We start from the raw sequence: 21,555 nt of genomic DNA on the forward strand, positions 1-21,555 counted from the left end.
TATTGATCAAATATAGAGATTATCCACCTGATATGACGAATCATCGCAATAAGAACCCCTAGAAAACCCCCTATATATAACAGGATCCACCAATCAAGGGTTTGCAAATAGAATAAACAACATTAACTAATAAATACATAGACCTTAGCCAATTTAAGATCTAACACTTAACCTAACCAATTAAACTCAAATTAACCTTAACCGGATCACCTATAATCCACTCAACACACTAATATCAACCACCATTAATCACATAGCCCACTTCAACTCAATTCATACTAAACCACAACCATTAGATTAACCTAATCTCAAACTAATTCAAAACCAACAGTAGCTAACTTGATCTCAATCAAATAGAGATCAATCCATCAACAACCGAAACAAACCCAATAGTAACAAACTAATCCCAACCAATTCCAACAGGGTAAAATCAATCCACCAAACAACCCTAACCATCATTGATCAAGAACTAACAGGATTAAGGAAGGGCTCAACACAGATCTATTGTGATATGTTGTTCGATTCCAGCTAAACTCCGAAACAAAAACTTGATAGAATAGTAACCCAACCGAAATCGATCAAATCCCAAAAACAATCTACCAATTTGTTACTGAACAAGAATTAACCAAATCAAGAACACTTATCTCAGAGCTATTGATTCGATCATGCCCTAGAAATCTTGCTCAGCCCCGATCAAGATCCGGTTCCAAGCTCACGGCTGAAACCAGAGAACTCCCTCTGATCTGCCGATCAAGAAGTAAATCTCAGAAATCTGACTACAAAATCCAATGGAGACAGGGATTTAATTAGGAATCGACTTACCTATCAAGATCGATCCGAGCTCCTCGCCTGTTTCTCATCGCGTCTGTCACCGCCGCCCGAATGAGTCAACCCACCCTCGGAGCATGTTAGACCCATCGGCCGAAGCTCTTGGTCTCCGGCAATCACCACGACACCAACCTCGGACGAGGGCACGATCGCCAATCGGGAAGAAGGAGAGGAAGACGATCACGAGCTCGGGCAGAGGAGAGGAATCACGATCCTTGTTTTAAATAGGATTCCTAACGGGTTAACGAGTTTAACCCAACCTGAATCCTTTAACCTTATCAAATGGGCTATGTTAATTGGGCTATTAATTGGGATTTAATTGGGCTCTTATTTGGGCAAAGTGGGGTTGGTTTAATTAGCTTTCATTAAACCCAAATTTGAGCTCAATCCCATAAATGATTTAGTCCTTAATGATAATTATTAGAGGTAAGGTTTATTTACCTCATTTAACCCTAAAATTTCTTATATCTTACATCTTATCCTAATCTAGGTGCCTAGAACAATTCAGGGCACCTTGGAAACTGATCCGAGCACCCAAAGTTGTTCATGTTTGGTTTGACTCTAGTGGAACCTAGTTCCCTTTGGGCTTGGTTTAGTTGCATCTTTTGCTTCCTTAGTCATGCTTTTAGCTTCAGGTTCTTGCAAAATAAGCATACAATAAACAAGCTAGCCTAGCCTACTCTGTAAGTCTTTTTGACCTACTAGGCTGTAATACCCGAAATTTCCTTCAATTTCTCCTGCAATAAATTTATTTCTGGATAAATGGGTAGGTAAATAATAAATTTATGAATGATTATACGTTGATAAGTTTGGTTAAAGGGTTAAATGCTTGGCTATAAAAAGAAAGGAAAGAAAAAGAAAAAGAAATGTGGAGATGCCAAGGATCGACCCTTGGACCTCCAATATGAAGCAAGCCAAGCTAACCATATGGGATAGGAATTAATCTTATTAAAGGAAGGAGGGCAATGCTTGTTAAACCTGAGGGTTAATGGAATCTCATTAAACCCAACGGAGAGGCAGTAGTGGGGGCGTGCAAGTGGGATTATGGATCGCAACTGCCGACCCTTTTCTTTATAAACCCTCTGCCTCGAACGTTTTCCTTTTCGCTTCTTTGCTTTCCTTCTCCTCCTTGTCTCTTTCTCTGGTGTTCTCTGGCCGAAGGCGCAGACGCTGAGGGAGGTGAAGCCAGAGCTCGTCAACGGGTATAGGTTTAGGAATCGCGAAACTAGGTAAGTTTCCTTCTCACCTGCAAGATAATAGCTACGCATGATAAATTGTGTGTTGTTTAATTCTGTTTTATGGTTTAAGATTTTGTAACGACGAGCATTGATAACATGATGCCGTTTCTGCATGTTAGTAGGATAAACCATCTGTTGATCGTTAAGTTTAGTTAATGTGCAAACCATTGCTTTAATCTGTTGTTAGATATCATATTAAAAGTTAAAATCATGTTTAATCTGTCGTTAAATATCATGTTTATGATTTAGAACTGTAACTAAGATGTTTAATAGCGGTTAAGATATTATCTTGTTTAGGTTTAGAACTGAAATCAAAATGTTCGCCATGATGAATGAATGATGAAAGATGAAATGATAAGGAACATTCATGATGAAAAGACATGAAAGCATGTATGTTAATTTACTTTAACAAATGGCTTGTACCGGAACCCGGAAGGGATTCCAAGGGATGGGCTCCTAAGGCAGCCAAACGCCCCTAGGTCGAAAGACCAAAGACCTAGTAACCGAGCAGTCGAGACTTGCTACCTCGTACTTGCTTGGAAGTGCGCGCAAAGAGATGAATGGGTACAAGCCGGGGGACCCCAAAGAACAAAGATGATGATTATTTTTATCTACTATGATAATAAGATTTCAAAAGCATTTCATGATTTATGCACATATGAAGTCTAATGTTATGAATAAGGAATGTATGTATGCTAATGGTCTATATGCTAATGTGCTTTATGCTTATGTGAATTTCATATGATATAAATGTCATGCATGAATCGACGACTGGTTTTGGTGAGTAGGAAAGGAGCTTACTAAGCCTTGTGCTTATAGTTTCCTTCTTATGTTGCAGATCCATACCAAAGGCATTAAGCAATGGGGCAGCAGGACAAGGCAGGCAGATGCAAGATGTGTGTGGTAGTGCCATGATGGACTGAATGGAAGACTTTAACATTTTGCATGTTTGACTGTTAGTTTATTTCTATAATGGTTATCGCTAGACTATGCATGCTTACGATGTTAATTTATCATTTATGAACTTCCGGTTTCATTAGATAATTTATGTTATTCCGCAAGAAATTTGGGAGTTCGTATTTGATTACTAGTATTTAGAAAGTAAGAAAGTAAAACTGTAGCGTCCGTCAGGGCTCTGATAAGGGCGGGCGTTACAGATTGGTATCAGAGCAATCATCATATCACTACACACACATCGAGCCTTAGTCCTGCCGCTTCCAAGTAAGATGTTTTGTACATACCTTACTTACTTGCTTACATGTTTATGATTTATATGATTTATGGATATGCCTTATGGATATGCTTATACTCACTTGACTTGACTAGCTAAGTTGTCTCGCAGCATGGATCATTTTAGTGAGCGACTGGTGGCACTGTTCGAGGAGCTAGAGGCCGTAGAGTATAGCCCAGTCGGTGGTATTCAGGGACTCATGGGGAGACTGGAGCGCATATTCTGGAAGATTGAACAGGAAGGGTTTCCTGTGATGGATGACCACCGCATTGGGGTACTGCTGAGGACCTTGCCTGGACGTGCAAGGGAGGTAGTACATAGGATCTGGGGCGAGTTCCAGTGTCGACTGTCATATGCCGAGTTACGCAGACAGATATCGCGACACCAGTTTCCAGAGGATCTGGGAGAGTCCGACGCAGAGCCGGAGGACGACGAGGAGGACCCAGAGATGGATCCTGATCCTGAGATGGAGGAAGACCCCTGAGGAGTCCTGGAGGAAGAGGAGGTCTTCGAGATGGAGGAAGACCCCGAGCCTGAGGAGGTCTTCGAGATGGAGGAAGACCCCGAGCCTGAGGAGGTCTTCGAGATGGAGGACGACCACGAGTCTGAGGATGAGTTCGAGGAGGACTCTGATGAGGATGTGGACATCGAGATAGATAGAGGATCCCGATGAGGATCCGGAGGAGACTGTTGAAGACCCAGACGAGGTACCGGAGATCCCTGCTCCGAGAGTTCCCGTTCCACTGCGGGATGACCTCGTCATGTCTCTTCAGTTATGGATGTTGTTTCTTTTCGTTTGGATGTACACTTTAGTAGGAAGGGTAGCACCTCCTAACTAAAGTAGTTAGAAGTATGTACGAAAGGAAAAATGTGAGTAACTAAGATGGATTATCTACCTACACCTATCACATGAGTAAGCCAAGAACAACTATCTAAGGGAAGTTGGAGTAGGTCATACCCTTAAGGAGGGAAGGTAGAACCCACACTTAGGGGAAAACCCTTAAGTTAGGAAGAAGGATTCACCTCACCTAGTATGATCCTCCATGCCATGTTATAGAGGTAATAACATGGAGATAGTTAAACTTACTCTTGTAGGAGGGTAGTTAGAGTAACACCATGCATGATAGAAGCATGTTCTTACCTTAGAAAAAATAATGCAAGAATGATGCATGCATACTAAGGTGAATACTGATGAACTCTTACACTAACTTGCTTGTGTCAGGAACTATGGCTAGAAGAGGTAACAGAACACCTGGAGCCAACCAGCCTGACCTGACACAGCTGGTCACTGATCTGCAGCGGCAGTTCGCTGAACAGCAGCAGATCATAGCAGAACAGCAGCAGACCATCAACACACTGATGAGTCAGCAGCAAGCCAACACTGTCCCTCCACCAGCGACCCCGGTAGCACCTCCGGTTATATCCGGTACCTTCAGCTAGTACTGCTTCGGGAGTGAAACCGGAAGCGTATTTAATCCAGTGGCAGAGGCTGAAGCCCGAACCCTTCTCGGGTAGTGGTGAACCTTGGGATGCTCAGTCCTGGTTCAAGACGGTTGAGAGCATAGTAGAGATGCTCGACTGGCCGGAGCAAGAGAAAGTCAAATGCGTCTCTTTCTGCTTCACTGGAGACGCCCGAATGTGGTGGGACCGAGTAAAGAGTAAAGACAAATTAATGAGATGCAGTGGAAGGACTTCGAATCGGAGTTCCTAGAGGAGTTTTTCCACATGCGGGTAACCAACCGGCATTACGACGAATTTATAGAATTTCGTCAAGGCGACCTGACAGTCAGTGAGGCTGTCAAAGAGATTTAACAGACTAGCACGACTATGTCCGGAACTGGTCCGGACTGAGAAGGAGAAGGTTCGCATGATGCTGAAAATGTTGCGGCCAGAAATTGCAATGAACGTGGCTGGCGGAGTGAGTAAACCGCAGACCACAGAGGAGTTGATCAGCGGTGCATTAACCACAGAGCATTACCTGAAGAGTATGAAGCAACAAAAGAAGTTGCCGACCGAGGTCAAGACTGAGAATAAGACCTTCACTTCAATAAAGGGCATAATCACAAGGATAAGAGGAAGTGGAACCAGTCTAAGCCTAAAGGCGGTTCAACGAGTAAGAAACCCAAGTTCACCCCATGCAAGAAGTGTGGAAAGAATCACCCGGGTGAATGTCGCTTGGGTACAGGGAAATGTTTTATCTGTGGAAAGGAAGGGCATAAGGCTTACGCCTGCCCTACTAAACTCCAAGCACCATCGCAGCAACCTCAGCAACAGATGCAGTACCAAAAGGCACCTGCCCAGCTGCATTATATGCCGTCTACATTGGAAGGACCTCATATAGGCCAGGGAAGATTGGAGGCCCCTCCAGTAGCAACCAATGCAAGGGTATTTTCTTTGACGAAGGAGGACGTGGCGAATGCTTCCACCGTTGTCACAGGTCAGATATTTATTTACAGTCAGTACGCTACTGCACTATTTGATACTGGGGCAACACATTCGTTCATTTCCGTACTATTTGCTAAGAAGATAGATATACCCTTACAAACCCTAGATGATAAATTCTTAACAACTCTACCTTCGGGAGAAGTAATGGCATCGACTCATATGTTGCGTGCCGTACCTATTGGTATCGCGGGAAGAGAACTCTACTGCGATCTAGTAGTGTTGGACATGCAAGATTTTGATGTCATACTGGGGATGGATTTCCTAAGCAAATACGGTGCTTCTATCGAGTGCCGTAAACGCAGAGTGGTTTTCCAACCTGAAGCGGAGTCTGTGTTTGAATTCATTGGAGAGCCAAAGAGGAGAACTGGAAAATTCTTATCGGCTCTGCAAGCACAGAAGATGTTAAACAAGGGACACACTGGTTTTCTTGCCTATGTGGTTGATACAACTCAAGCTAAGGAGCAGAAGCTAGAGGACGTCAAGAGTTGTATGCAATTACCCAGATGTGTTTCCGGATGAACTACCCGGATTAGCCCCGGATAGGGAAATTGAATTTGGGATCGAATTAGTTCCTGGTACTAATCCGATCTCGAAAGCACCCTATCGTATGGCACCGGCGGAATTAAAAGAACTTCAAGTTCAATTACAAGAGTTACTGGATAAGGGTTTCATACGCCCTAGTCATTCCCCATGGGGAGCTCCAGTACTATTTGTAAAGAAGAAGGATGGAACTATGCGTCTATGCATAGATTATCGGGCATTAAATAATGTGACAGTCAAGAACAGATATCCTCTTCCCAGGATAGATGATCTGTTCGATCAATTGAAGGGAGCTACGGTGTTCTCGAAGATTGATCTCAGATCAGGTTATCATCAAGTGAAGGTAAAACAAGAGGATATTCCGAAGACAGCATTCCGAACCAGATACGGACACTATGAGTTCGTAGTGATGCCGTTCGGAGTAACTAATGCCCCTGCCATGTTCATGGACTTGATGAATCGAGTATTCTCAGAATTCCTCGACAAGTTCGTGATTGTCTTTATCGACGATATACTTGTCTATTCGAGGAATCATGACGAGCATTCCCAACACCTGAAGACAGTGTTGCAGATTCTTCGAGAAAAGCAACTATATGCCAAATTTTCCAAATGTGAATTTTGGTTGGAACAAGTGGCTTTTCTAGGACATGTCATTTCCAAGGATGGAGTCATGGTGGACTCGAAAAAGATAGAAGCTGTGAATAACTGGAGCAGGCCAAAGAATGCCAGCGAAGTTAGGAGTTTTCTCGGATTGGCGGGTTATTACCGTAAATTCGTAGAAGATTTCTCCAGAATCGCAGCGCCTATGACAGCTCTGACAAGGAAGAATAAGAAGTATGTATGGACAGAGGATTGTGAGAAGAGCTTCGTAGAACTGAAAAGAAGACTTACAAATGCTCCAATCCTCACTCTTCCAGAGAATGATAAATGCTTCGACATGTATAGCGATGCCTCCCGACTAGGACTCGGAGCAGTACTTATGCAAAGTGGGAAAGTGATTGCCTATGCCTCTAGGCAATTAAAAGAGCATGAAAAGAATTATCCCACTCATGACTTAGAGCTAGCAGCAGTGGTCTTTGCTCTGAAGGTATGGAGACATTATCTATACGGAGCACAGTGTAAAATTTACACAGATCACCAGAGTCTGCGCTATTTCTTCACCCAAAAGGATCTCAATATGAGACAACGCAGATGGCTGGAGCTGGTAAAAGACTATGACTGCGAAATCCTCTACCATCCAGGTAAAGCCAACAAAGTGGCAGATGCACTTAGTAGGAAATCTAGTGCTACTTTGATGTCTTTATCGGTATTATCTCGACCACTGGAGAAGGAGATTATGAGCTATGGGATCGAGGTTATCTCTGGACGACTCTCGACCTTGGCCATAGTACCATCATTGTTCGATGATATACTGGGGAAGCAGAATAGTGATCCAAGCCTCCAGAAGATCAAGCAAGAGATCCAAGAAGGAAAAGGCGAAGGCTTCCGGATCGCCGATAACGGAGTATTATATTTTAGGGATCGGTTATGTATCCCTAACGATCCGGAACTGCGTAAGAAAATTTTAGAAGAAGCTCATGGAACTCCCTATGCTATGCATCCAGGATCCACCAAGATGTATCAAGATCTGAAAGGAAGTTTTGGTGGTCCGGTATGAAGAGGGATGGGATGTGGCTAAGCATGTCAGTACCTGCCTGACCTGCCAGCAAGTCAAAGCAGAACACCAGAGGCCTGGAGGAGTTCTGCAACCGATTCAAATTCCGGAGTGGAAATGGGAAGACATTTCTATGGATTTCATTTCAGGTCTTCCCAGGACTACAAACGGATACGATGCTATATGGGTGATAGTGGACAGACTGACAAAGTCAGCACACTTCCTAGCAATCAAGATGACATATTCAATTGAGCAACTAGCCCAATTGTATGTTAAAGAATCATCAGATTGCATGGTATTCCCAAGACCATCATCTCAGACAGGGATGGTCGATTCACTTCGCAATTTTGGGAATGTGTCCACAAGGCTCTAGGCACAAAGCTAAAGTTCAGTACCGCGTTCCACCCACAAACAGATGGACAAACAGAAAGGGTGAACCAGATACTCGAAGATATGTTAAGAGCTTGTGCCTTGGATTTCAAAGGGAGCTGGTGCCGATATTTATGCTTAGCAGAATTTGCTTACAATAATAGCTACCAAGCTACTATTGGGATGGCACCATATGAAGCTCTATATGGAAGGAGATGTAGATCTCCTATCTGTTGGTATGAAGGTGGTGAGAAGAAGGAAATGGGAGTCCAGATGGATTTCATCAAAGACACCACGCAAGCCATACAGAATATCCGCCAACGGATAGAAACTGCACAGAGCCGGCAGAAGAATTATGCCGACCAACGACGGAGGCCATTGGAATTCAATGTCGGAGATTTTGTTTTTCTCCGAGTTACTCCAATGAAGGGAATTATGAGGTTCGGCAAGAAAGGAAAGCTAAGTCCGCGATACGTGGGACCATACAAGATAGTGAACAGAGTCGGCAAGGTGGCTTATGAACTCGAGCTACCTCAAGAAATGGCTGCTATTCACAATGTGTTCCACGTATCCATGTTAAAGAAATGTATTCCCAACGAGGACAAAGTGATCGAGCCACAGGCAATCCAAATCCAGGAAGATCTAAGTTATGAAAGTAAACCTGTACAGATCCTGGATCGAGATGTCAAAAGACTACGGAACAAGGAGGTACCGTTAGTCAAAGTGTTGTGGCGAAATCAACAATCTGAAGAAATGACATGGGAACGCGAAGAAGACATGAAACGAAAGTATCCAGAATTATTCTAAGTTCGAGGACGAACTTTTTAGAAGGTATGGAGGATTGTAATACCCGTAAATTTCCTTCTATAAATTCTGGATAAATGGAGGAAGTAGTGGGGTTGGGAACGTGGGGTAGTAATGGGTTCGCAACTGCTAAACCCTCTTCTCTTTATAAACCCTCCTCCTCGAACTTTTTTTTTTTTTCGCTTCTTCGCTTTTCTTCTCCTCTCCTCTTCTCTCTCTCTCCTCTGGCCGAAGGCGCCGAAGGAGTTGGAGTTCCCCAGGAGGGTTGAGGAAGGCCAGGAAGGAAGAGAAGGAGGGTATAATAAGTTAGGAAACTTCGAAAGAAGGTAAGTTCCCCTCACCTGCAAGATAATAGTTACGCTGTATAGTATATGATGTTTTTATTTATGAACTTAGATTTAGTTATGATTTGTTTATAAATTTAATATGCATGTTTAAAATGTTTTAAGTTTTGCTATGTTTAAATTTATATGTTTATGTTTAATTTATATGCATGTTATATCATGTTTATATGATTCAGGTTGTTTATGTTAGATTGATAACATATGTATGATTGTTATTTGCTTAATATGTTATGTTATGTTGATATGCATGTATCATGTTATTTGTTAAGTTATGTTACATGTTATATGTTGTGTTTAATTTGATGTTTATCATGTTAAATTATGTTAAATTGTTTTTATATGATTAATCATGTTTTATATGTTAACTGTTGTTAAATTATTGTTTGTTAAACATGTTGTTAAACTGTAAACTGTAAAACTGAACTGAAATCGAGAACAACAGAACCTCTGGTAATCGATCTGTTTGGATCGATTACCAGAGGGTGTAATCGATCACTGGATCGATTACACGCTTTATTGAGGAACAAAAATCGCGACTCTTAATCGATCACCCGATCGATTAAGAGGCTGTAATCGATCGGCTGATCGATTACGAGGCTGTAATCGATCGGTTGATCGATTACCAAGCCTACTGTGAACTCCGTTAAAGCAATCGATCTTCTGATCGATTAAGCCCTGTAATCGATCATGTGATCGATTACAGAGGCTCTGTGATGAAAAATTTGAACAGAATCGACCCTGGATTGATCCAAGACCTATCAATTGATCCCTGATCGATTGGAGGGTTATTGATCCACTGGTTGGTCGGTTTAGGGTTAATGAATGTCAAGTTTTATGAAGAAAGTACAATCAAACCTAAAGTTAAGGTTAAAAATGATTAAGCATTATGTTATGTACAAGTGTTATGATGAATGGATGGAATGTGAATGTTCATTATGAAGAAAAGAAAGATGTTATGGAACATTCATACTATGATGAAAAGAAATGTATAAAAGTATTTTACTTTGAATGAATGGCTTGTACCGGAACCCGAAAGGGATTCCAGGGATGGGCTCCAAAAGTTGCCCCTAGGTGAAGGACATCTGAGAAGACCTAGTAAACCGTGTAGTCGGGATTAGCTACCTCGTACTACTTGGTATGTGCGCGCAAAAGAAATGAATGGGTACAAGCCAGGGATCCCCAAAGATGTTGATGATTATGTTTAACTATTAAGATAATAGTTTTCAAAAAGGCAAACGTTTTTTCTATGTTGAATATATATATGATGTGAATGTTCAATGATTGCTTATGCATGTTAGGAAAGTTGATATGCCTTTATTAACTTAATGTATGATGTATGTAACGAATGGATTTTGTGAGTAGGAAAGGAACTTACTAAGCTTTATGCTTATAGATACTTTCCTTATCTTGCAGATCCCGTTAGCAGGTACTGAGCAAATGGGAGGCAGCAGGACAGGGCTGGTGAAGATGTGTGTAGTAGTGACTTGATCAAGCCTTGGCCATGCAAACCATTTTCTATTTGCATGTTAAAGAACAATTTTAATTATCCTGTTTAATTATCATGTGTAGAACTATATAACCTAGAATTGCCATGTAACCTAGGTTAGTTTATTATCAGTATTTGTTATCTGCCATGTTTATTTTATTTAAATTGCTATCATATATGCATACATGTTATAAATAGAATTAAATGTTTCCGCTGCATGTTTAGTTTAGTTTAGCTTGGTGTTATATATGATAGTAGTTGAATGAATGAAATGAATGAAAGTAAAGAAACTGTAGCGTCCGTCAAGGGCCCACGTAAGGGCGGGCGTTACACTTGTACTATTGTGCTTGAATAGATTGGCAAGAAGTATCTCCACCTTTAGAAGGTCTCCAAGAAGGAGAAAAGTAGAGGTAATTTAAGGAGTGATTCACTTAACAAATCATAAGTCATGGAATAGAAATTGAGGATTTTAAACCACTTAAAATATTGTGTCCTTGTTTGAGTTGTTTGTTTTATATTTTCATTGTGCTAACTTAAATTTGTAGACAAGAACAAAAAAGAAATCAAAGTGTCTATTCATCGCCTTTAGTTGCTACCAACGGTCTTACAGATTGATGGCCAAGCTAAGTAGCTACCCTACATTGTATATAAATTAGAAGGAAATTTTATGAAATCTGAAGAAAAATTTTAATCCTAAAGTGCCATAACACTAAAATGTCATCGACTCACAATGGTGAAATGTTGTAAAATTGTTATACTAAAGTGGCATACATGTATGATGCTAAAGTGTGTTATGTCACTAATTCAAATATCTTCAATTGATAATGCTAAAGTGTAGATAGATCACTAATATAAATGGCTATGCAGTAAAGCATCATTTGATTAATGACAATAAATCATTGCTAGTTTTACCACATTGAAGCAAAACTAATTTAATGATACTAAAGCATAGCTAGTTTGGTGCTGCTAAAGTGTGGCTAGTTTGACAAACTGTAGCATCTATTGTAGTGATGCTATTTGGAGAAATGCCGAGAGTAACTTAATGCACTTGCAAGACACATATTAAGTGTCACTATTATTTGCAACAATGCTTTATCTCTGGTTAAGAATAAAAGGCATTGAAAAATGTCATTTTTTTTTCTCTCTTGAGTGTTCATATCCCTTTTTACGTCCGGAGAACTATTCATGCTTGAATATCAAATGCTAATCATTGTCATCTGATCCACTTTGAAGGCTAGAATTAATAGAATGCTGCACTTCATCTATTTGAGATATAAACCTAAAGGAAAATATTTCGGTCTAGTTGATATAGAGTTCCATTTGCAATAAATCATTAATACTTTTCCACTCTGTCCTGATGCTTTAGTAGATCAATCATTTCGTTTGTCACTTTCGTTGTCTTACCAAATGGTTCTAGTTGCCAACCTTGTAGAGTGTTTCCAACTCAAAAAAAAAAAAAAAAAGGGAAGAAACATGGAATGAGGATTCATATGATCCTCAACGGTAGTACTCACACAGCAGGAAAAAGTCATGAAAGCAAACTACAAAGTGCTACCTAACAGTGTCAACTAACTTTTATGCGTCACCCTAAAGTCAATGCTCTACACACAAGCAAGGTCCAGACAAAGTTGGTCCAGGCACAACTTTGTCATTGAAAAGTTTTAATATTTACAATGCAATCCAAAAACTACTGGCCTGCCTTTCTAATAAAAAATGAGATGCTCAGAGTCAGATGAACATACTCAGGAAGATGTGAAATCTATGGCATGTGTGTTTGGGATTGCATGGGTGGCATATATAGAGGAGGGTGAATACTAATTATTATATTTACAAATGCAATTTAAATTACTTTTGCTATCAAATTAGCAAAACACGATTAAAGCAGCAGAATAAATATGAATAAGAACTTAAACAACTACAATATCGCAAATGCATTTATTTAATGCGGTTCAAAAGCGACTCCTACTTTATGGAACTCTATGATCATTGGTGGATAATCCAAAATAGCTACTATATTTTTCCTTCTTGGTCAACTACCGGGGTTGAAGAAACCTTTTACAAACACAAGATCATAAGAAATTGCAATAAATACATTAGAAAAAAGGAAGAAGCTTTAATAAGACTTGACTTATCTTATTTTTGCCAACCTTGAAAACTGAGCTACCCTTTTATAGACTTCAAAATATGATGTTTTTTATTATTTCACTCAATAGCCAACTGCTAAATCACCAACAGTCGATTGGTCCTCTAATCTAATAATTATCAAGCTGTAATGATTTCTTTCTACTTTTCATTTGAACCAATGCTCGAATAAAATAATTTTATTCGTTGGCTCCTTGGACCTAGTTGATTGGCCCAGTCAATTGATCCACCACTTGCTCAATGTTTCATTCATCAGTTGATTACTCAAACATTAATCTTTGAATCAATTTGGTGTTGTGATTATAATCGAAGTCCTACATTAAAAATACATAGAGAAGATTATTAATTTATAAGAGGGAAGATATTTCCATTGGTACGAGGTCTTTTAGGTAAAGTTCAAAAATAAAATCATGAGGGCTTAGGTCCAAAGTGGGCAATATCATACCATTGTAGAGATCTGTTAATTTTATCGGTCCTAATAATTGATATCATAGCAATGGTCTATGTAGAGTCACGTGGGGAATCTTAAGAAAAAGCGAAGGAGGTATGAGAGGCTCGGACCATAGGGATAATGGTAGGGAGACTCTTAGTAAAATCCATGATAAACTCTTGAAATAGGTAAATCCTAGTAGGTCAGTTGGATCGGATACTAAACAGTCTTGACAAAGCAAGAGGATTGGACATCGATGTAATGAGGGTCTGGTGGGTCAAGATATCGGGCATCAAGCGGGCATCGATTAGGGTATGGCGGCCCTTCATTTGAAGAGAGGATTGTAATTGGGATTACAATCAAAGTCTCACATTATAAATACATGGAGAAGATCATGAGTTTATAAGATGAAAGATATCTCCATTGGTATGAGACCTTTTGGGTAAAGTCCAAAAATAAAACTATGAGAGTTTAAGTCCAAAGTAGACAATATCATACAATTGTGCATATATGCTCATTCCATCAGTTCCAACAGTGGCATCAAAGCCACTTGTGAATTCGATTGAATCATTTTAATGTTTATTTTTATATACGATATGAACGAACAGGTTTATTATAATTGTTGAATGATTTATGGGTGTTTTGATTAATCTAGCATGAAACAGAAATAATTTATTTTGATTAAACAACAGTGATTGTAGCATGTTCATGTTAATTCGATAATATGAATGTTATATTCTAGTTTCATTCGATTAATCAAACAATGGTGGTTTTTGAGATGATTGATATCACTACAACAAAAATGACTTTCCGCAGCGCGCAAATATGCTATCCGCAGCGCACATCGCACGCTGCAAAGTTGCAAGCTGTTAAAAGTCATTAGGCATCCGCAGCGTGCATTGCGCGCTGCGGATGTGGACAATCGCAGCGCGCAATGTGCGCTGCGGATGATCTCATCCGCAGCGCGCATTGTGCGCTGCGGATGCGATCATCCACGACGTGCATTGCGCGCCGCGAATGAGATCATCTGCGGCGCACATTGCACGCTACGATTGATCACATCCGGACAATCGCAGCGCACAATGTGCGCTGTAGATAAAATAAAATAATCAATCACAGCACAAAATGCATGCTGTCTATGCGATCAATCACAACGTGCATTGTACGCTGCCGATGAAATCAATCACAAGTCAAACCATTCAAATCATTCCTGATTATACCTGCGTTTCAAACCATTCAAATCACAATTTTAAATTCAAATAATTAATAACAACATAGATACTACACACAACAACAACAACCACACACAAATACCACAATAATAATATCATTTCAAACTAGTGTGTAACATCCAACAAATATCAGACTTAGTAACAATGGATCATAATAACAAAAAACTCTTTAGTTCTATGTTTTTTTCTGAAAAGATTAAAATCAAAATCTAAATTAGTTACACAATAATATATTTAGATAACCAAGCAATCGTGCTTCCTATTGCATCCTCAAGAAAAAGCATTTCTTCATTTGGTCGAAGTATGTCCACCTTCTCAACTAAAACTCTATCAATCCAAACTTTCCAGCAAGATCCACCAAGAGGAACGTGATGTACTCTTGCATTTGGATCTGTAGATGCAATTCGGCCTTCTGCCACAACTCCATCAAAACACCAATGAATTAATTTGCATTTGCTGTTCTCACTGATATCCCCACGACTCGCATTCTTCACTTTTGTCTGAAAAAAAAAGTGTAATTAAATTAATTCAAGAAGCTTGAACTGCAGAAAAATTTAAAAACTCAACATTATAAGATAAGTAGAACAAAAGTTTAATACACAAAAGACAACTCCATCTGTTCCACACTAAAGGTGTGAAACAGTAGACTAAACACCTCAAACTCCAGCAAGATTATAAGAGAGAATTAATTAATCTAAAGGAAACTACCCCTTGCTTGTTGCACCTCCAGATTGGAGCCTATTTTTCTTTGGATGTGTAGATTAGATTGCTCAATAGCTTGCACAGTGTTTATTTTGGAAGTGATGAAAAGGTTTAATATGTTTGATCATAACTCTATTCAGAAAATTTTGAATAGTCTTTGTATAAAATGGAAAGAATTTTGCTACTCCTACCAAATAATCATAGCATAATTGCCATTTAAAGCATATATATTTTTTGTAATGGAACATGCAATCTCTATTGGCAAGGTATCACAACAGTTTAGACTGGGAATTTGACTGTCATGCTGTTCGTCTGATTTCAGACCACTCCATCCTTACCATCTGAGAAATGTCTAATGCATGACACAACTATTTCTAAAATTCCTTTACACGTGATCCACCAGAGGGATACATAATGCCCACTTTGTCTGACACGGATGTTTATTACAAGTTTTTAGATGAATAGGAATATCTAGATAAGTATTCAGCATTGGTCTAAATACTTTCAGCAAGTTATATTCCTATGCATTAGCAATTAGCAAGTTGATACTATATCAAAAATACACCAACATGTTCAACTCCTGTTGCACTGATGATTGCCAAACTATATTCCTATGCATTAGCAATTAGCAAACAAAAGGGCATTTCAACTTTATAGAAGGCAACTAAAGAACTTCTTAAGAGACATACGTACCTTGCCATTGTTAGCACTATCGCCACCAACATCAATGCCAATACCGCTACCAATGCCACCACTATTAACCTAATTTCACAAACAAAGTTGTCCACTATTATCAATAACATAAAAAACATACAAGACAAACTTATATTGTTTAATTACAAACCTGTTCTTGTTCATCTTGTTGTCTCATATTTTGGAAAAACATGGATCTCATTTCATCCATTTGCATTTGAAGGTTATGCACTTTACATTCAAGATGTTTAACAGTTGCTTTTTGTTGCATAGAAGCTCCAACTTTCGATGGTGTAATTCCAAAGCCCATTCCACGCACTCTACCTCGAGGTTCTTTACCAAATACACGACTAATTGCATCTTCCGCTATGTTAGTTGTGTTTAGAGACTCAGGTGGACATTCTTCTAATTCCTTCTGCAAATAATATAATACAACCGTTGTAAAATGAAGATTTAATAATGGGATGTGGTTGCACCGGTATAAAAATTGTTGAACATAATAACAATAAATATTCATAATACCAATTTCTCTCCAACAGCTTGACTACTAGGTTGTCCATTTTTCTTTTTATGACCTTCAATCCAAACTTTTGATCTTGTAATTGGTGTATCTGTAGTATTTGTTTCTTCCTAAATGAAGAAATAATAGTATGTAAGTGTATCTACATAATATTTTATAAATAATAATACTCACCATCATGCTAGCCAAACGTGCATAACCTCGCCGGCTCATCGTGTGAATGTGGTCTTGATTTGACCTCATTTCTCTATATTTTGCACTTTTTGCCTAAAAATAAAAATATACTTAACATATTCATATATAAACATATTAATTTGAAAGTATTTCTAATATAAAATTTCAGTAAAAGGAACACTTTTAAATTAATGCTTACTTGAAATTCAGGTGATAGTGTCCTCTTTATAAATAATTTCCACTCCTGTTGATCCATAAATTCAGGCTTCAAAAGATCAAGATTCCGTGTAGCCACTTTACCAGCATTAGCTTCTCGTACAAGTATTTGCAGTTTCGATTTTCTATCACGCCATAACTTAGCTAACTTTTTAAAGATTGCTTTCTTTTCCCACTCTTCAACATTATAATTCACCTGTGCAAATAAAAATATGTTATTTTACCTACATTCAAGAAAGAAACCCAAAAAAAAGTAACTCAAGGCAATACCTGAAGAACACTCCACATCTTATTCTTCACATCTTCGTGTACGTCATTCCACTCATCTAGCGTATATGGCACAAATTCTTGTACAATGCAACCTAAAAAAGAAGCATACTTCACAGAATTGATGCCGACTGGTTGTCCAAATTCATTACGTTCCAACTCTTTGGGCTTTTGTTGAGCAGTGGCTAATTTCAACTTTGTTGGACCTCGACCCTTTTTCTTTTTGAAACTGTTGTCATCATTTTGCTCTTTGCCATACAAATCTTCAGAAGAATTAGGTGATGTATTCGATTCCACCCTCGATATCCTCCTCTTAGTTATATTTTCCTACAAAAAAAACATAAAGAAATTGACGTCATGTGAAAGCAAGACAGTATTGAAGCAAGACAGTAAAAAAGCTTTGCTGCATATTAAAAAGAAAATACCTTTATCACCTGATTTTCATCTATAGATGATTTGCTGCGTTTTTTCCCCATTTTTCTGCAAGTGTAAATTTTATGTAATGACCTGTTCATAAACAATGACATTATACATTATTGAGAATAAATAGTTCTATAAACTAAATAAAAAAATAGAAATGCATATAATGGAACTTATGAAGCACTCTGATTACTATAATAAAATATGAAACTATAAAAACTACACCTGATAAATTATGTCATGTATCAATCACATCAATTCCATCACAATCATTTCTTGCATATGGTTCTTTTTCAGTAATGTTAATATCAAGTGTAGACACATCAAGAGGTGTTGATGAAAAATAAATGTTGTCTTCAATCAAATTCATGTCATGAATACCCCGAGGTGGCGCCTTTAGCACTACATACCAATTTGATTCATCATTGTCCCTAGAATAGAATACTTGCTTTGCTTGTGATGCTAAAATGAAAGGATCACTTTCAAAAGTTCTTAATCCTTGGTGTAGGTTAACCAGTGTAAAACCATCTTCCATTTTAATACCACTTCCGGTGTTGGCCCAATCACATTTAAACACAGGCACTTTGAAAGAATAGTAGTCTAGTACAATAATATCTCGTATAACTCCATAGTATGCTAGTCTTCCTCTTGTATGTGAATATTCATTAGCACTAGATTGACAAATAGTATCAGCTTCAATTGAAACACCACTATTTTGTGTCGATCTTCCAACATCATTTGTGTGAAATCGATGTCCATTTATAATATAACTCGTATATGATATAACATTCCTTCTTGGACCTTGTGATAGCCATTGAAGTCGGTCTGAGGAGTTATTAAAATCATGTTTCGATAACCATTGAGCAAATGTTTCCATATGTCTCTTTTGTAACAACGTGTCATTAGTCATCACACGACGATCTGTTTGTTTAAGCTCTTCAATATGCATCCTATTTAAAATCATTGAAGGGTGATTGTTAGAAAATATGAAATTTGTAATAGACCATAGTTATCTAATAAGATTTACAATTAACTATACTCACTGTAAATAAGGTTCAACTTCAGCACTATTGAATAACACATATCGATGTGCTGCTTGCAACAGATTGTCTTCTAAAATCCGTTCTGTTCCTTTAGATATTGGACGACCTTCCTCTAATTCATTGTCCAAATCCTCATTTCGATTAACATGGACACCAATACTAGAAGCTTTTTTAAAATATGCACTACAAAAGCGCATTCTTTCTTCTGCGAGATAACACTCAGCTATGCAACCCTCTGGCCTTGCTCGGTTCTTCACATAACCTTTAAGTATTTTCATAAATCTAAATAACAAAAAAAATTCACAATCATTAGTTGTTGATAGTAAAATGAAATTTAATGTATAATATTTATTACCTTTCGAATGGATACATCCATCGGAAGTGAACTGGTCCACACAAGCGAGCCTCTCTTGCTAAATGAATTGTCAAATGAACCGAGATGGTAAAAAAAGCGGGTGGAAAATACCTTTCAAGCATGCATAGAGTTTCAGCAATATTATCCTCGAGTTGTTCTAAACGGTTCCTGTCTAAGACTCTTTGACATAATTCATTATAGAATGCACACAATAGAAATATAGCATTGCGTGGACCTTTGGGTAAAAGAGATCTCAATGCAACTGATAGCAATTGTTGCATTAGGAGATGGCAATCATGAGATTTCAACCCGATAATCTTTCTTTCTTCTAATGAGATACAATTACTAATATTTGAGCCATAGCCATCTGGTAACTTTATTTTCTTCAACCTAGAGCAGAATACATCCATTTCTTTTTTAGACAATGTGTAAGGTGCAGCAGGCAGGTGATATGTATTTTCTCCTTTTTTTTGAGGATGTAATTCTTCTCTAATTTGTAAGTGCATCAAATCTTTACGAGCATTAACACCATCTTTGGTTTTTTGCTTCACATTCAACAATGTGCCTATGATATTCTCGCATATATTCTTTTCAACATGCATCACGTCTAAGTTGTGACGTAACAAGAGTTCCTACAAGTAGCCGACAACACATTTCAAATTATTAATTTAATAATATAACAAAGTAATTAAAAGAGAATAGATAGAGAGTCAAATAACTTACACTCCAATATGGCAAATTGAAAAAGATTGACTTTTTCTTCCACACTGAAACTGGTTGTTGTACTATTTTGGAACTATCTAATTTCTTCCTCTTTGGTTTTGTAGTGTTCACAACCTCACCCTTCTGTTTTTTACCCCAATTATTTTCTATGTCTTTCACCGCATTGAAAATTTCTAACCCATTCAAAGGTCTAGGTTTCCCTTTGCTCTCTTTTTTTCCATTAAACCACTTTTTTTTCTGACGGAATGGATGATCAGGCGCAAGGAATCTCCTATAGCCCAAGTATGCAAACTTTCTACTATACTTAAGCCACGTAGAACACAAGTCTTCACCACATATCGGGCAACCAAATCTACCTTTTGTGACACATCCAGCTAGGTTTCCATAAGCTGGGAAATCATTGATTGTCCACATTAGCATAGCCCTCAAATTGAACGTCGACTTGCTATATGAATCATACGCCTCCACACCTGTATCCCATAACTCTTTCAAATCCTCCACAAGGGGTTCCAAATATACATCTATATCATTTCCTGGTTGCTTTGGGCCTGGAATTAATAATGACAACATGAGATTTTCCTTTGCCATGCACATCAATGGAGGAAGGTTGTAATTAACCAAAATAACCGGCCAACAACTGTATCTGGAACTGAGGTCACCAAATGGATTAAATCCATCTGTTGCAAGACCAAGCCGTAGATTTCTAGGATCTGATGCAAATGATGGCCACTTATGATTTATGGTATCCCAAGCTACTGAATCAACTGGATGACGCATCATATAATCTTGACTTTTATGGTTGGAGTGCCAAATCAAGGCTTCGGCCTTTTCTTCAATCTTAAACATCCTTTTCAATCTAGGAATCACGGGAAAATACCGTAGCACTTTTTCTGGAACTCCTTTATGTACTTTAGCAGTGATGCGATCCACTTTCCATCTTGAGGAACCACACTTTGGGCATGAGTCCAAATCTTTAAGCTCCTTTCTGAATAGACAGCAATCTTTCGGGCAAGCATGAATCTTCTCATATCCTAAATCAAATGGTTTCAATAGTTTTCTCATTGAGTAAACATTTTCTGGAAGTGTGTTTTTTTCTGGAAGCATATCACGTAAAATCTTAAGAAGCTCATTGAAACTATTGTCAGTGTGTCCATTAGTAGACTTATAATTGTATAATGTCACGACTGCTGACAACTTTGTGTACGTTCTACAACCAGGAAAAAGAGGAGTTTCTGCATCTTTTAATAAATCAGCAAACTCATAATCGACTGTCTCAGACAAAGTGTGTCCAACCTCTTCTTCCGCCACAAAAGCATCTTTATATAAGTGATATTCTTCTCTACTTTCATCCTCCTCTTCCATAACTCCTCTTGAAATACCTTCATTTTGAAATTGTGAGGTAGAATTTTCACCATGGAAGAACCAAATAGTGTAAGAAGGATCGATCCCCTTCATAATTAGGTGCTCATATACTTGATCAAATTTCATATACTTCTTATTCTTACAACGCTTGCAAGGACATAATATGGTTTCACGTGTTTTTGCATAGTTCCTAGCTTGTGACAGAAATTTTTGAACCCCTTCTTCATACTTCGGATCAAGCCTTGAAGGCAAATGCATCCATTCTTTATCCATTTAGTAAATGACAAAAATCCTAAAATAGTATTTACAATCCATTATTAAAATATATAAAAATCAC

The 21,555-nt window shown here is 38.4% G+C and overlaps 3 protein-coding genes across 3 annotated transcripts; all 3 read right to left on the reverse strand.

The window, feature by feature from the left end:
• Nucleotides 1–16,277: 16,277 nt before the first annotated feature.
• Nucleotides 16,278–17,791, reverse strand: LOC141812474 (uncharacterized). The gene is made up of 6 exons (XM_074700465.1): nucleotides 17,741–17,791; nucleotides 17,319–17,642; nucleotides 17,032–17,244; nucleotides 16,833–16,925; nucleotides 16,661–16,768; nucleotides 16,278–16,553 (listed from the first exon to the last, which is right to left on the reverse strand). The coding sequence occupies exons 1-6, from the start codon at nucleotides 17,789–17,791 to the stop codon at nucleotides 16,278–16,280; spliced, it is 1,065 nt and encodes a 354-aa protein (XP_074556566.1).
• Nucleotides 17,792–18,774: 983 nt separating this feature from the next.
• On the reverse strand, nucleotides 18,775–19,735 carry LOC141812475 (uncharacterized). Its single transcript, XM_074700467.1, has 2 exons — nucleotides 19,134–19,735; nucleotides 18,775–19,060 (listed from the first exon to the last, which is right to left on the reverse strand). Exons 1-2 carry the CDS (start codon nucleotides 19,733–19,735, stop codon nucleotides 18,775–18,777), a joined length of 888 nt encoding a protein of 295 aa, XP_074556568.1.
• On the reverse strand, nucleotides 19,735–21,491 carry LOC141812476 (uncharacterized). The gene is made up of 2 exons (XM_074700468.1): nucleotides 19,857–21,491; nucleotides 19,735–19,740 (listed from the first exon to the last, which is right to left on the reverse strand). The coding sequence occupies exons 1-2, from the start codon at nucleotides 21,489–21,491 to the stop codon at nucleotides 19,735–19,737; spliced, it is 1,641 nt and encodes a 546-aa protein (XP_074556569.1).
• Between the last annotated feature and the right edge of the window lie 64 nt (nucleotides 21,492–21,555).

Source organism: Curcuma longa, chromosome 19, assembly GCF_044706935.1.
Source record: "Curcuma longa cultivar G26 ecotype Majalengka, Jawa Barat chromosome 19, ITB_CL_G26_1.1, whole genome shotgun sequence".
Taxonomy (NCBI): domain Eukaryota; kingdom Viridiplantae; phylum Streptophyta; class Magnoliopsida; order Zingiberales; family Zingiberaceae; genus Curcuma; species Curcuma longa.

What these genes read in the sequence shown, in the direction of transcription:
- LOC141812474 (XM_074700465.1), bottom strand. Translation starts at nt 17,791, where the DNA reads ATGGGGAAAAAACGCAGCAAATCATCTATAGATGAAAATCAGGTGATA. An exon ending in AGATGTGGAGTGTTCTTCAG is followed by an intron (nt 17,245 to 17,318) that starts GTATTGCCTTGA and finishes TTATTTGCACAG; the next exon opens with GTGAATTATAATGTTGAAGA. An exon ending in AAGCTGTTGGAGAGAAATTG is followed by an intron (nt 16,554 to 16,660) that starts GTATTATGAATA and finishes TATTATTTGCAG; the next exon opens with AAGGAATTAGAAGAATGTCC.
- LOC141812475 (XM_074700467.1), bottom strand. Translation starts at nt 19,735, where the DNA reads ATGCATGTTGAAAAGAATATATGCGAGAATATCATAGGCACATTGTTG. An exon ending in TGGATGTATCCATTCGAAAG is followed by an intron (nt 19,061 to 19,133) that starts GTAATAAATATT and finishes TTTGTTATTTAG; the next exon opens with ATTTATGAAAATACTTAAAG.
- LOC141812476 (XM_074700468.1), bottom strand. Translation starts at nt 21,491, where the DNA reads ATGGATAAAGAATGGATGCATTTGCCTTCAAGGCTTGATCCGAAGTAT.